Source organism: Gopherus evgoodei, chromosome 4 (genome assembly GCF_007399415.2).
Source record: "Gopherus evgoodei ecotype Sinaloan lineage chromosome 4, rGopEvg1_v1.p, whole genome shotgun sequence".
Lineage (NCBI taxonomy): Eukaryota > Metazoa > Chordata > Testudines > Testudinidae > Gopherus > Gopherus evgoodei.
In genome coordinates this window covers 111,727,422-111,741,879 of record NC_044325.1, presented here as the reverse complement: position 1 = coordinate 111,741,879, position 14,458 = coordinate 111,727,422, and the positions used below count along the sequence as shown (strand labels likewise).

Genomic DNA, 14,458 nt, shown 5'->3' with positions numbered 1-14,458 from the left:
CTCTCTGCTAGCTGGCAAAGGTGTGGGGGTGGGGGGAGAGTAAGTGGGGATAGCAAAGGAGTAAGGATAAGAAACTCATCTCCTCATCATTGACAGCCCCACTGGAAATGGCTGGGCTACTCAGCACCAAACAAATCCTTCACAGGAAGTCAGTCCAGGGCATGGTGCTACTCTTGCATGCTACAGTCATGGCCAGCTCCAGGCCCCAGCGTGCCAAGCGCGTGCTTGGGGCGGCATGCCTCGGGGGGCGCTCTGCTGGTTGCCGGGAGGGCGGCAGGCGGCTCCGGTGGACCAGCGAGCGGTAGAGCGCCGCCTGAGGCGTGCCGCCATGCTTGGGGCAGCGAAATGGCTAGAGCGGGCCCTGGCTACGGTTAGGGGTGGCTCCAGCTTGGCAGTTACTCAAAAATGCAGGAAATAAGGTGCTGGAAGCTACCAATGGAGTGAAATTTTCATTCCTACTGAAATCAATTGGATTTTTGCCATTGATTTCATTGGGCCCAGGAAATTACACATGAAGTTGCATGGGAAGGGGGAGGGATAGTAGAAATATTGAACTCCACTTCTTCCTGTACAAGTGTGCCTTGGTGCACAGCTAGAGAGAGAGCCCAAGCTGTCTGACATGCGTTCTTCTCTGCTTAGGGTCACCTGCCCCAGGATTGTCATAAGAAAATTGATGAGCTGTTCTCAGAGAAGTTGTACCTGATTGGTATTGCAGCCATCGTGGTAGCTGTGATCATGGTAAGTGTGAATATTGGTGCAGCACGTGAGGTTTTATGTTTTAAACTCTGTGACTTTCATCTGAATTTTTAAAGTGAAACCATAAATCTAGTGCTCATGAAAGCATGTGTCTAGCACTGACTCATTAACACGGCATGGGCTGTGTTACTCCATGTAGCTCTACTGATCTGAAACTCCTACTGGGATGTCCCCACAAAACTGACCTCTCCTGCCCTGTTTGTCAAGAAAGCCCCTCCCCAGCTGTACCAGTGCACCGCAATTCTGACAGATCCCCCCTGTACTGAGGTGAGTGTTGGCTCCATGATACAGACGGAGAGTAAGATGGGAGCTGCCAGACTCGTAGAATTGTAACCAGAGCCATATTTAGTGGCAAGTCTCTGGAGTATACAGGCAAAATAACTTGATCTGCTGCCCCACCTCATCTCCCTTGAAAACCATTTTAATTCCATCCTTCCCATGATGCACTCCGCTTCCCACCTCAGTGTAGGTAGACTGGAGAGCTAACCAGGAGCACAGTGCCCCTTTCCTTGTCAATTCCAATTCTCATTCCCATCAGTGCTCTCTCTCTTCTGTCCTGCAGTCAAGACATTGAATACCATAGTAACTGTCTCCAGGCTGAGTGCTCTACTCTGAGTTCTAACTCGTGAGGTCCACAGCAGAACAAGCGGTGGTTATGAATTGTGCCAGGTGCCCCTTTTAGAAACCTAAGGCAATGTTTTTACTTAAAATACAACTAACCTGTAGTGCTCTCTGCTGCAGGATATTACAGAGGTGTACAGCATTTTAAATTTTACAAGGGGATTAGACACATTTTTAAAAACTACTCTAGTTGAGATGAAGTTACAAGAGCTCTCTGTCCTGTTCTTCAAGGTGCAAGCGGGTCTCTCAGTTGGAGGAGGCAATTGTATTTCCCCCTACATTTCAGAACTTTTTCAGTTAGTTCATATGAGATTTCTACTCCTTCCTCCAAAGCATCCACTGGGTACTTTCAGAGGCAATATACCAGGACTAGATGGGCCATTGTCCTGTTCTTGCATTGTAAATCGTGAGCTGAATTCTCAACAATGTCCAGGTTCTGCTAAGACACAGTGGAGGTAGCGTGACTTCAGGAAACAGCCAATTGCAATGCCCCGATCCTGTTGTACCCAGCATTGGAGGAAGTTAGAGCAGCTGAGACCCTAACCGGGTTACAATCAGTGGAGGATAGGTATAGCATGGCTCTGCCCAGGACATCACCCCCACTTCCTCTTGTGCCACAAGGGGAGGAAGGATGATGGAGTCCTGGATTAGCACAGCAGACTAGGGAATCAAACTCTGTATCCTTAAGCTCTGGCCAGGAGAAGATAATGGATGGGGATGTCTTTTAGGTCATTAGGGCTTACAAATAAGAATTTCACTGGTAGCTTTGTCTCCTTACAGATCTTCGAAATGATCCTGAGCATGATACTGTGCTGTGGCATAAGGAATAGCACCGTGTATTGAGAAGTGGAGCGTTGGGGGGGAAGGTTGGAGATGACCGTGCAAAAGGGACCCCAAGTGCCACCAAGTGACCAGGAGACATTTCAACAAAAGACAAAGAAAACTATGTATATAAATACTTCCAATATTACCATACAGTACTTATCATTGTTACTTTAAACTACTTTTTTTTTTTTTTAAACAAGTAAAACTTTCCCATGACCTTGTGGCTGAGTTAGTTACACATCAGTTTTGTGTGGTAGGGAAAGCTACTGTACCAGCGATTCTGATACCCCCCCTCTTTTTTTTTTGTCCTCCCCATTATTTCAGTGATGATGTTTATGGTGCAGAAACACAGAGGTACAGAGCAGCAGACTACAGCCTCTTGTGAGGACAGCGAACACCTTTGCCTTGGTTTTTTTTTGTTGGTTTTAAGTTTATAATTGGAAAGTGAAGCAGGGTTTTTTTTGTCTTCCTCTCTTTTCCCCGTGGTCCTGACTCCTTGGCATTCCCTAGCTGCTCATAGGGAAGTTTGACTTGGTGTGCAAAGCCTGGTAGAAATGAGAAGCGGGGGACAGTCCTTCAAGCTGAGATGCAGCCCAGGGGGCCTGTTCCAATCAGACACATTTATGTTGCTAAATAAACATGAGAGTTTAATAGTTACAATTTTAAATTCTAACTTTTGCTTTTTTTCCCTGTGGGGTTTGTAACTCATTTAAAAACAAAACAACAAATTGACCCATTCATTTTGGGCTGAAGCTATCTCACAGGTTCATAGCCTGGGAGTGAATTCTTACCCCATTTTTCCCCCAAAATTCTACAAATGACTGAAAAATAAGCCTGCTTTATGTTCCTGGACACTTACTTTCCAGTCATGTAACATGGGGACTGGAGGGGCTGGATGTCCAGTCTGGTTTTGTTAGTTCCTAATTTGAACTGATACTTCTGTATAAAGGATATATTAAAAGGGGGAAGGTAGGTAAGCGCTGAGATCCGGAACACTCCAAATCCTCCACAAAACAAATGCAGGATGACTTTGGGGGTGTTTTCTCATGTTATTTCAAACTAATTTTGTCTTTGCATCATAGTTCTCTTTGATACAGTTTTGTTTGCTCATGGCATATTGTCATATATGCTGTAATTATGCCAAAAATCCAATAACCTGTTAAACATTGTTTTTTAAAAGCCTTTCATTTAAAACCTACATTAAGAGTTGGAAACCAACTCACTCAAACTGGGAAATTCAGGATTTAAGAAGGCACCAGGTTGAACATATTTTTTTTGTGTAGGTTAAAATCCAAGCTAGATGTTACCAACTAAATGTGTGTGGCTTTAACTGTATGCCGCTCCATTGGACTAACAGAATCGCTGTTGCCCTGTACATAAGAGGATAGTGTGCGCCTCAAATCCTACGTAATAAAACGTGTGCGTGAGTGTGTCTCTCTCTCTCTCTAAAAGATGCTCTATATGTATAGATAAATATATTTTAAACAAAGCTATTTCACTTTTCCCTACCCCTTGTGGGTACTTGAGTTGGGGACTGCAGCATCTTGCAGCTGTTGGCGGAGCCAGAAGCAGGAAGTTTTTATTCTCAACCCAGTTAAGATATGAGGTTCCTCTTGCTTTCTCCCTCTGCCCCTTTAAGGGATGTTTCTATTTCCCTGAAGTGTTTCTTTTGTAACTTTCAAAAGTAGGAGTGTTCCAAATCAGGTTTGGGGTGAGGAGGATCCTGTGTTCTTTCTAGGCTGTACGCACCCCTTCACCACTGCCATTGCTACACACTGAATGAGGGATTCCCACAAGTGGGCAAACTGATCAATCCAGAGGCTTATTTTTTCTCCTTGTTTCCCTTTCTTGCCTGTTTAAGCACATAACGGCTCTAAAAAAAAAAAAAAAAAAAAGACGTATATCAACACAGCCTAGATTGATTGGGGGTTGGGCAGGAAGTAATTTAACCGTAGAAGCAACCTTAAAGTAACATTGCCCTGAATGTCCATTTTGCATGCATTGGAAAGAAGAACAGATGGTGCCTCCTCCACTGTACATTTTTTAGGATCACCTCCTCTGATATGTGGCTATATGTAAAATGTGATGCATCAGCTGAGCATGTGTGTTTACATATATGTGCATCAGGGTTGTTAGCATACAGAATGGATGTGTAACTCGCCACCTCTTTGTCAACTGTTGATAAATATGTATAAATATGCCATTAAGCATTTCAGTTTTGTTTTTTCCTATACCGTATATTTGATATTGTTCAGTATTCAGTTGATATTGTGTCAGTAGCTGGAGCTCTGTTTGAAGATTTGCTGGGTCTCCAAAGAAGCAGGTCAGGCACGTTCTTAGATGTAGCTTTAAGGTACTCGACTTGCCCTTTGCAGTAGCAAGTGGGAAGAAGTGACTGTTGAGAAGCATTCTGGGCTGAAGCCTGATAAGTGTGGGAGGAAAACATGGAAGCAAAGTCTTTGGTCAAAAAGTGCCCTGAGATTGCTGGAATTTGCCATCCAACCCCGAACTACATAACAGAAAGTAACTATTCACTTCGAACTCTGGTGGTGCCTTGGTAGCTGTCAGCTACCAATGCAGCCTCCCGCCCTGGAGAAAAAGCCTGCGTGGAAGAGATACTGATGCAACTCGGAGCTCTGAAGGCTGGGGAAATGTCTTTTGAGTGTGGCAGCAGTGATTTGGGACTAGGTTAGAGGGAATAGAGTCCTGAGGACACAGAGTGGTACTGGAGGTCACAGAAGGAAGCTTGAAAGATGGGTTTCACTGGGTGGCTTAATGCCCTGTCCATTTCTCTTCAGGGTTATTACAGGAGTATTCCCATGTCTCATTGCTTGTTTGTCAGCCTGCCACACCAGGGGAGGGAGAGAAGGAGCTGCCATGCATAAGAATGGACTGAGGAGTTGAGGAACAGCTAAGTAAAAAAAACCCTTTGGTCATCTCTGTTCTAAACTCCTGAGAAGAGGAGGCCTAAGCAGAATGGAGGCTGTGTGTGTGAAAATTTGAGAGCAGACTACCCGGCCCTAAGTTATTCCTGAGAACTGCTCAATATCCAAAAGGGACATTGCCCTGTATCTGAATAACCAGTTCTAAAGCTAGATGAGGAGGAAGAGAAGCAGAATGCAGGGCTCATGTTCCTTCCAAGAGACTATCCTGCCTATGTATGTATGTTCACATGCAAGCCTGCAGACCCAGGGCCTGATCCTGGAGACCCCTTGCAGACAGGATTGGTGTCCACTGCATAGGTCTCTGCAGGATCAGGGCTGTGGGCTATAAATACGCACAAACACTCCCTCTGAACAGAAGTCTCTTCCCAGAGGAAACAACCAGTCACTGAGAAAACAGTCATAAGGCAAAGAAAGAAGAGGAGAGCCCCAATTCACTAGGGGAGGCCAGGAGCAGGGAAGTAACCAGGGCTGGGTTTGAAGACCTATGCTGGAAAGTCAAACAGAGCTGCTGCCAGCTGAACTGAATGCTTGGGATTCTTTTATATTGTGGAGCATGCCACAAAGCTCTGTGTTTAACTTCTCCCTCCAGCTGCCTTGTTTTTTTTGTTTTTGTTTTTAAGAAAAAAAATCTAATGTTAATCAGTGTGTATAGTGTGACCATGATCTACGATTTACAACCAGTTCACCTTAACACCGGGATGCTTCATGAGCCAGGCTTTGACAGCGTGGGCAGAGCCAGGCCTCTGGGATGATGGAGGAGGAGAAATGGGCAGGCTAGAGTGGGACATCCAGAATCAAGCTAAGTAAAGGCAAATGGCTCTTGCCAATAACAGTTGCTGCCGCCGGTGCCCTCCTCCTTTAGGAGGGGCAGCAGTGGGGGAGCTAGTATGAATTCCAAAATGATGAGAGGGTTAAAATTCAGAAAGGCCTGTGGTGGCTAACAAGTGGGGAAACTAAACTGGTACTAAAAAGCAACTGAGAATATCCCAAAGAGGTCATTGTTCCCCAACCTAACAGAATGGCTTTCTGATCTGTCAGATGGTCCAGCCATGGGATAACTGACTGCTGCCATCCTCCCCATCAGACAAAGCTCCTGCAGTGAGCAAAAAGGGCAAGTACAGGGCTGTGATCCCACAACTGCCCTTCCCTACCCCTCCCCTGTTCCTTTCATGACCAGCAGTACAGGCATCCCAGGTTGGCGCCAGGCTCCCACCATTGCTTCTGATGAAACAGGAACGGGAGGGGAAGGGATGTGTGACTTTCCCCAAAACACAAGCAGCCTCCATTCCCTGCTCTCTTTGGCTGTGCCTGTGCTAAGACATCATGCCCATCCTTTGTCTTTTCACTTGTTTACCTGAATGTTAATGGAGTCCAACAATTACTTTACAAATTGATATTTAAAAACAATAAACTTACCAAAAAAAAAGTGTTGTCAGCTTTTGTCTCTTTCCAAGGATGAGATCCCAGCCACCTCTTCAAAGAGAAACAGAAAAGCTCTGAATTCAACCTTGGGTGAACACTGTCTCCTTAACTTCCCTGAGTATTAATAAGTCTGTATTTTGAGTCATATTTTTGACAAGTTTCCCCTCCCACTTCCAAGCTTTCCAAGGCCCCTACCTATCCTTTTGGACATGTGCATGTTGGTATCATTGGCCACTTTGGGGGGGAAAAAAAGGTGGGCGAGGTTGTTTTTTTTTTAAACCTTATTAGAAGCATTACAAATAAATGAATAAATATCAATTTTATGCCTTTTCCGTGGGTTAATCAGAAGCACTGCAGAGCATATCCCAATGTGGCAATATTTAAAACACTTTCCAGGTACAAATTCTTACACACTTCTTTTGTTTTGTTTTTCCAGTTCAGTTCACACAGATATGGCTCCTCTGGTGTAGATAATCTGTGACATAACCTTAGGAGTACTCTGTCAGCTTCTGGCTCAAATGGTGCTTAATAATTCTATGCATGGCAGATCACTCAGTCACACACATAATTGTTTTACAGTTGTGGACTGGCATGGGCTCAGTACTAAATTCTGTCCTCAAAGTTAGATAGTAAATATCTATAGAATTAGCACCTCTCTCTCTGTACATTGTTGAGCATCTAGTTTCAGGTCTGGGCAAAAGCAGACTGGGCCCAATGCATTTGTTCCTTCAGGGGCCCAATGCATTGTTCCCCAACCTAACAGAATGGCTTTCTGATCTGTCAGATGGTCCAGCCATGGGATAACTGACTGCTGCCATCCTCCCCATCAGACAAAGCTCCTGCAGTGAGCAAAAAGGGCAAGTACAGGGCTGTGATCCCACAACTGCCCTTCCCTACCCCTCCCCTGTTCCTTTCATGACCAGCAGTACAGGCATCCCAGGTTGGCGCCAGGCTCCCACCATTGCTTCTGATGAAACAGGAACGGGAGGGGAAGGGATGTGTGACTTTCCCCAAAACACAAGCAGCTTCCATTCCCTGCTCTCTTTGGCTGAGAACCTCTGAAGAACCGTCGCTCAGCTGCTGAGAAATGTAAAATAGGAAGTACACGTAAGGCATGCCTTGATACATTTATTTTATGCATCAAGGGGCACCTTCAGCTCATTGCATTGAAAGGAAAAAGATTGCCTTGGGATGGTCTTAAGTCATTGACCTTAAACACACATGCCAGCTGAGCTACCATGGCTAGTTCTTAGTACCATTCCCCTCCACCAATTCTACTCCAGCCTCTTAAACATTTAGCGCACAACTTCTCTCTGTACTGACCCCCACCCCCGTTGTCTTCTGAATCATTTGAAGTGTCCTCTTAGGGTTCTAGAGTCTCAAGCAAAAGTTGGGTGAGTGACTTGGCCTCATGCTCCTCTTTTGCACTATGGTTCTGAACACATTCATCAGTAGCTATCCCCGTTGTCCTGCTCTCCTGCCATGGTTCTGGTGGTGTGCCAATGGCATATTTGTTTCTTCATTTCCCATGGCTTTGTCTGTATAATGTCTCTGAGCCACTTGATTATAGGAGGTGGCGGTGAGGCCTGATTCAAAGAACTTGGAGGCACCTTCATTGTTAATCAACAGGCCTTTTTATAACAGTTGCACAACACTTTCTTCGCCAACTATTCAGGGGCAATGCTGCAGAAGTTGATTTTTCTCTTTCTGAGGTAAGAAAGACCTTTTAGTTTGGGGCATAGGTGGGTAGAAGCAGGTTTGAAAGGGAAGGAGGTAGGGTGAAGACATTTGTGCACATTTTTATACTTCTACATGTAACTGTTTAGCAAAAACAAAGGTATATGGCCTGTTCGTGTGTGGTGGATATATGGATGGTGGGGCAGCTGCACCAGTACAAAGTACCTCGGAGTTACACAGCTCTCCTCTTTTTTTCAAATCTCTTAAATCAGACCCTCGTCCACTCAACTGTGCCTTTTAAATTTCACTTCTGCATTAGGCCTTTAGTCACCATAACATCTGTTTTCAGTAATTTCTCACTATTGTCTTGTTTTATTTAGGGTTGTAAAGGATCTAGGGTTACAGCTTCTGGAGGTGTAAAATATAAAGTCTTATATATGAACAGGAAAAATCATTTTTTTAGGGCCTCTTCAATATGATGTCACAGGCTGCATGGCACATTTAAAAGGGAATGGGCCCAGTTCACATGTGACGAGATAGTTGCCTCCCAATGGGCCCTAATTGAGGGTGCCTGACCTCTATGGATATATCTAAACTGGATCTGGGAGCATATCTTCCAGTCTGGTTAGCCAGGCTTATTCTAGCAGGGTTCAAGCTAGGAAACAGCTATTTGGACGTTCTGGCTCAGGGAGAAGTTTAGGCTCTCATACCCACCTGACCTCCTAGGCTTGCAAGCCTGAGCTCCAACTGGAGCCAGATCATCCACATTGAAGGGTGGTTGTTTTTTTTAAGCACACTAGCTTGAGCCCCACTACAAGTAGGGCAAGTCTGTCTACCTGAGCTGGGAGACTCTCTCCCAATGGTGGTGTAGACCTACCCCACAAAGATCTAGGTAGCAGCTGGAAAAAGGGGAGCAGGAAGAAGCTGGTGAGCATTGTCTGGAGAGAGCTGTGTGACACCAAAGAGAGCAGTAGTTGAGAGCTGCTGGTGAAGAGGGAGAACTGGTGAGCTGTTGGGTGACTGCTGTGGATAAGAACTGTTGGAGAGAATTGGCCACTGCTGGGGAACCCAGCTGAACAGAAGGCTGTGCAGAGGCTCCTAGGTAAGGGACAAGTATCTCAGCCAGTGCCAGCTGAGCCTAGAAACAAGAGGGTTGATTCTGAAGGGAGGCTCCCATGAATAGTGGTAGGCTGTTCAGACAAAGGTGCCTGGGAAATGGAAAGCTGGAGGGAGCCTTCACAGGAGTCCTGAGTCAAGGGCTGCAAGAAAAGAGATGTAAACATCATGAAGTATTGCCAGAGGTGGAGGCCCTGGAATAGGAGCAGAGGAACTGAGAACAGAGTGGTGATTGACTCTTGGAACTCTTGTGGTCTGGGGAGTGGTCTATAGAGCTGGAGGCAACTGCATTTTAACCTGTTGTACTTTGAGGGTTTTGAGTTCTGAGTCTGAGGGATTTGCTTAAGGTTGAAATTATATTGATAAAGTATGCCCATAGCAGGGCTTGATTTGGACTCAGAGGAACAACCTTCCTTTCCCAGGCAAATAAGATGGCTGTTCATCTGATCTGTGGTGAAGACGAAAGGTAACGCAATCCTTCCTGAGCATAGGAAGGGGAAACTGTGGCAGACTTGCTATGGTTGGCTATAGAAGGGTCCCTGGCAGGGACAAGCTCTGTTTAGAGCCGATAAATGAAACAAACAGAACTCTGTAATTGTTGCTTTGCAGGTACTGCAATTAACTACATAACCCTTCCAGTGCTTTTGTTAATATTACTTACTATTTCTGATGCACCATGAAAAATTGATTTGAAAGCTTGCCAAAACAGTGGGAGGAAATCGTGCCTGACAACACTGGGGAGAGCGACTATGGGACACACACTTACTAATGCTAAAGCGTGACAACCAACAAAGAATGGTACAAAACTGTTTTATTCAGTCATTTGCATTTAGAGAAGTTTTTGGGTTTTGCACGCGGGGCATGTCATTTAGGCATAACTTTAAAAACAAGCCTTTTCTTTCTGTGGCTTTTTAAAGGTTGGGATGGTCTATCTTTAAAGCCTTGTAATTTTTATTTTGCTAAGAGTCCAATACTCCCATAAAGGAGCTTTTCCATGCTGCCCAGGAATGGACTCACCTCATTGTCATACCTGTTGTCCCCTGGGGGAGCCACAGTAGTTCACTGGCAATCTACTGTTGAGGCTTCTGTGGCTGAGTCTTTTCTGGGAGGAGCAGGACAGGGATTCTTCAGCCGCTGTAGACAGAGTAGGAGCCTGAACAGCCTGTGTGCAAACAGACTCAGCTGAGGGGAGAAAGGGCTAGTGGCTGATTTATTTCAGCTGGGCTTCCTGTGGTGGGGAGTATGAGAGGGGTGTGTGGGTGTATGTGTGAATAAGAAAAAGAGAGAGGTTATTGTGGGCTCCAGTACTCGCAGGGTAGGGCTGGGACTGGTGGGTACATGCCCTTCCTCTGTAGCTGTGTAAGGCTTTCTCTCCAGCATCCCCCAGGCTGTGATATAACAACACTACCTTCTTGGTTTGATGGTTTCCTGCATGGCTGCCTACCTCTGTGTTTCCCCCCAGCCATCGCTGCCTGAATTGGCTGGAGGAAACTGCTTTACCATCTGTTCATGCTTGGGTCATGCTTTTCTATTTTTATTTGTGTCGCCAAGCAATAAATAGAGTCCCAGCACCCCAATGCAGCAGCCAGTACAAACTGTTCCACCATCAGTGATTTGGAAAGCATGTCTAGCCCTAGTTCTCCACTGCATGTGGACTAACATTTCTGCAAAGAGGGAGAAAGAGGGAGAGGAATGGGGATGATGATCTCAGCCATCAGACAGGCATGAAACAGGCTGCAAAAGAGGGAACTACAGCAGCATATGCAATAGTAAAGAAGCCATCTGTCAGCAGTGCTTGACTTAGAAAGCACCCTGGGCCAGAGGTAGAGGTGCTGGAAAGAGATGGCATGCTGGCAACCAAAAACAGCAATAGTCTCATTAAAAAAGCATCCCTCAGTCCATTTCCATTAAACCTCCACATCCGCCCAGTTGGTGACCAGGTGTCCAGTTTTCGAGCAGCATGTAGGGGGATATTTATCTACCTTGTATTTGCCCCTATATGTCATCTTGGATTCAACAACCTAGAATCCATGTTGGGTACCCTTCTTCCCCACCACTTTTAGTTTTGGTACCTTTTTCCATTCAAAGGCAGGAAACTGGCAGGTCACCAGACAGAGTCTGCCTAGCAATGGGGACAGTATATAAGCTCAGTCCACCAGTCAGCCAGGGCTGCCCATCTTGGAGGCAGAGTGTGCTGCTGTTCTAGGGAACAGCTAGTGCTGCTTGCTGTCTGCAGGATAGGTAGGCCTAATACTACACTAGGGCTGTAGGGAGGGTAATTTACCTTGCACGCGAGGATAGCTGTCATCCGCTGTCCTGATACTTCAACTCTCATCCACCCACAATGGCACCGGCAGGAAGATCGGTAAAAGGAGACAGAGTGATCACTCTACCTGTCTGAGTTCCTGCTTCCTGTACCTGCCAGGGTCATCTGGATCCAGAGTCCAGTCAGTTGTGATGGAGCGAGCTGCTCCTCAAGCTGCAAGAGATGGTAAAGGTGCAACATCTTGTTCTTTACTAGGACTGATCAGGTTTATCCTTGGGTCAGGGCTTTAAGCCCTCTACCCTGTTACAGCCAAAGCCTGTCATATTCTGGTCCCCTTTTCTGTTACAGTTGGGAGTCCCTTAGTGTTCTTAGCTGTACTTACTTGTTTGTTTAACTGTTGCCTGTTAATAAACCTGTTCCTTGTTTTGCACCTTATCCCTTTGTCAGCTTTCCTTGGGGTAAAACAAACCCATTGATAGATGTGGGTAAGGGGATGAACCTCAGATTGGTTCCCCTGGCCAAGGTATAAAATGCAGTCAGCAGGAACACCTGGTCAGAAAGACATCCTGAGGGCTCTGGTCAGCACTGACAAGCCCCCTGCTAGCCTCCATGCCGTGTGGCTCTCAGGAAGCAGCAACGTGTCCCCCCTGTGGCTCCTACACGTAGGGGCAGCCAGGGGGCTCCGCACACTGCCCCTGCTCCAAACACCGCTCCCACAGCTCCCGTTGACTGGCTATGGGTGCAGCACCTGTTGACAGGGCAGCTTGAGGTAAGTGCCCCCTGCCTCATCTCTAATTCCCCTCCCCACCCTCTGAACCCCTCAATCCCATCCTAGAGCACCCTCCTGCACACCAAACACCTCATCCCCAGTCCCACCCCAGAACCTGCACCCCCAGCGGGAGCCCTCACTCCCTCCCACACCTAACCTCCTGCCCCAGCCCTGATCCCCGTCCTGGCCTCCAAACCCCTCAGGCCCAGCCCGGAGTGCACTCCTGTGTCCCAAATCCTTCATCCCCAGCCCCATATCAGAGCCTGTGCCCTCAGCCCCCCACACCTCAACCCTCTGCCCCAGCTTGGAGCCTCTTCCCATACTCCAAACCCTTTGGCGCTACCCCTACCCTGGAGCCTCCTCATGCACCCCAAACCCCTCATCCTGGCCCCACCCCAGTCCCCTGAGCCAGCCCAGTGAAAATAAGCGAGTGAGTGAGGGTGGGGAGAGCGAGCTACAGAGGGAGGAGGGATGGAGTGAGCAGGGGCAGGGCCTCGGAGAAGGGTTGAGGCATGAGGTGGGGCTAGAGTGTTCAGTTTTGTGAGTAGAAAGTTGGCAACCCTAGCGCCCATCCTTGCAAAATGGGATGACCTGTTGCCTGCTCCCCATCTCTGCTTCTTTGGGGGTGGAATTTCCCTCCCCCTCCCGTTTCGTATATCACCTGCTTTGCTCCCATTGTCACCCACCCACATGTGCCCTTTAGTGTAATAATCTTTACCCTGTTCCGCTAGGTCAGTTTGTTCTTCTCTCTCCTTTCCAATGCCTCCTTTTCTCCCTGTTCTCCCAGCCGTATTCAGCACTGTTGCATTTGGCACCCTCTAGGGGAGGCTTCACACAGAAGCCCACGGGCCAGGAAATGCTGATCTAGGTGTGTTTCCATGGGAATGTTATAAAGATCCCCAAACAGGAAAGCCTGTTGTGTTTTAAAACTCCAGCCCAATCCCAGCCAGATGAAAGACATTTTGTTCTAACCTGCCTGTTATTGCTGCCAAATGTATTCCAACCACAGCTCCCTTGTCATAAATTACTGTAGTTAGCAACACTCCAGAAGGCAGAGATACATATTTAAAAACTGACAGTGCAAATGAAATAGCAGCAGTTTACATTACAGATGACTCACCATGAGGCCCCTCTTAAAGGGATTCAGTCAAATATTTTAGACCACTAACATAATTGATCTTTAACATTGCATGTTCTCACAGGAGCAATAGCTGCCACAATGGTGGAGGCCTTAAAGAAAGACATCTCCAAGTGACAGAGGAACAAGGATTACAGCACAGTTCTTATTCCTTGGCTATGGTAGCAGATGGTGCACGCATCCATTGAGAATATGATAGCAGCTTTGCTTATATGTGGGACCTAGAATGTGCAATGTTTGTTTCTTAATTATTCAGCATTGGGAGGATTGATTAAATAAATTCCTCTAAGGCTATGTCCACCCTGTACACCAATTTCAGTGGCATGCAGAGTATGCGTAGCTGCACACCACAGCGAGAACCAGGCCACGCCCACACTCTGGCGCATAGCTACACGCATCAGTGAAAGGCTCTAGCAGAGAGGAGGCAGTAGCTGCCTCCTTCTGCTGGAGCCTTTTCCTGCTGCTGGAGTCTTTCCTTGCGGGGGTAGGGAGGAAGGCTCCAGCAGCAGGAAAAAAGCAGGATGCTACACTGCTAAAGATAGTATAAACTGGGAAGGCACTGCTTGGGTCAGTAGAGAGCCATGTAGGATACATAGTCACTGGTCAGAGAGCCTGCTTATACATACCAGACGTGTTCATCATAAAATCCTTTAATACTCTGCCAGGTATGGCTCCAGATTAGCTTAAATGAAGTATTGTACATACAGTGCTACCAGGTGGCTGATATATATAATGCAGTTTAACATTCTATTACATTCTCCCATTTAAGTTCTACATTCCTACCATTTTTACACTATCACACTGTCTTTGAAGTTCAGTATGTATCAATCTGTTAAATGTCTTTGAATCATACTGGTTTTCTAATTACACTATCTGAACACATAACAACTTGGTCATCTAGCTGTTCATTACTTGCAATGACA

General features: G+C 46.4%; 1 protein-coding gene and 1 long non-coding RNA gene across 2 annotated transcripts in view; one reads left to right on the top strand and one right to left on the bottom strand.

Moving 5' to 3' along the window:
- CD81 (CD81 molecule) overlaps positions 1–4,097 on the top strand; it is a 71,806-nt gene extending 67,709 nt beyond the window's left edge. The window contains exons 7-8 of the mRNA XM_030560574.1: positions 640–738; positions 2,158–4,097. Of these exons, the coding sequence (XP_030416434.1) occupies positions 640–738; positions 2,158–2,220 (162 nt within the window). The 3' untranslated portion in view covers positions 2,221–4,097. The remainder of the gene's footprint in view (positions 1–639; positions 739–2,157) is intronic.
- Positions 3,480–7,615, bottom strand: LOC115650509. Its single transcript, XR_004000110.1, has 2 exons — positions 7,326–7,615; positions 3,480–6,157 (listed from the first exon to the last, which is right to left on the bottom strand). It is a non-coding gene; the product is annotated as an uncharacterized LOC115650509 (long non-coding RNA).
- Between the last annotated feature and the right edge of the window lie 6,843 nt (positions 7,616–14,458).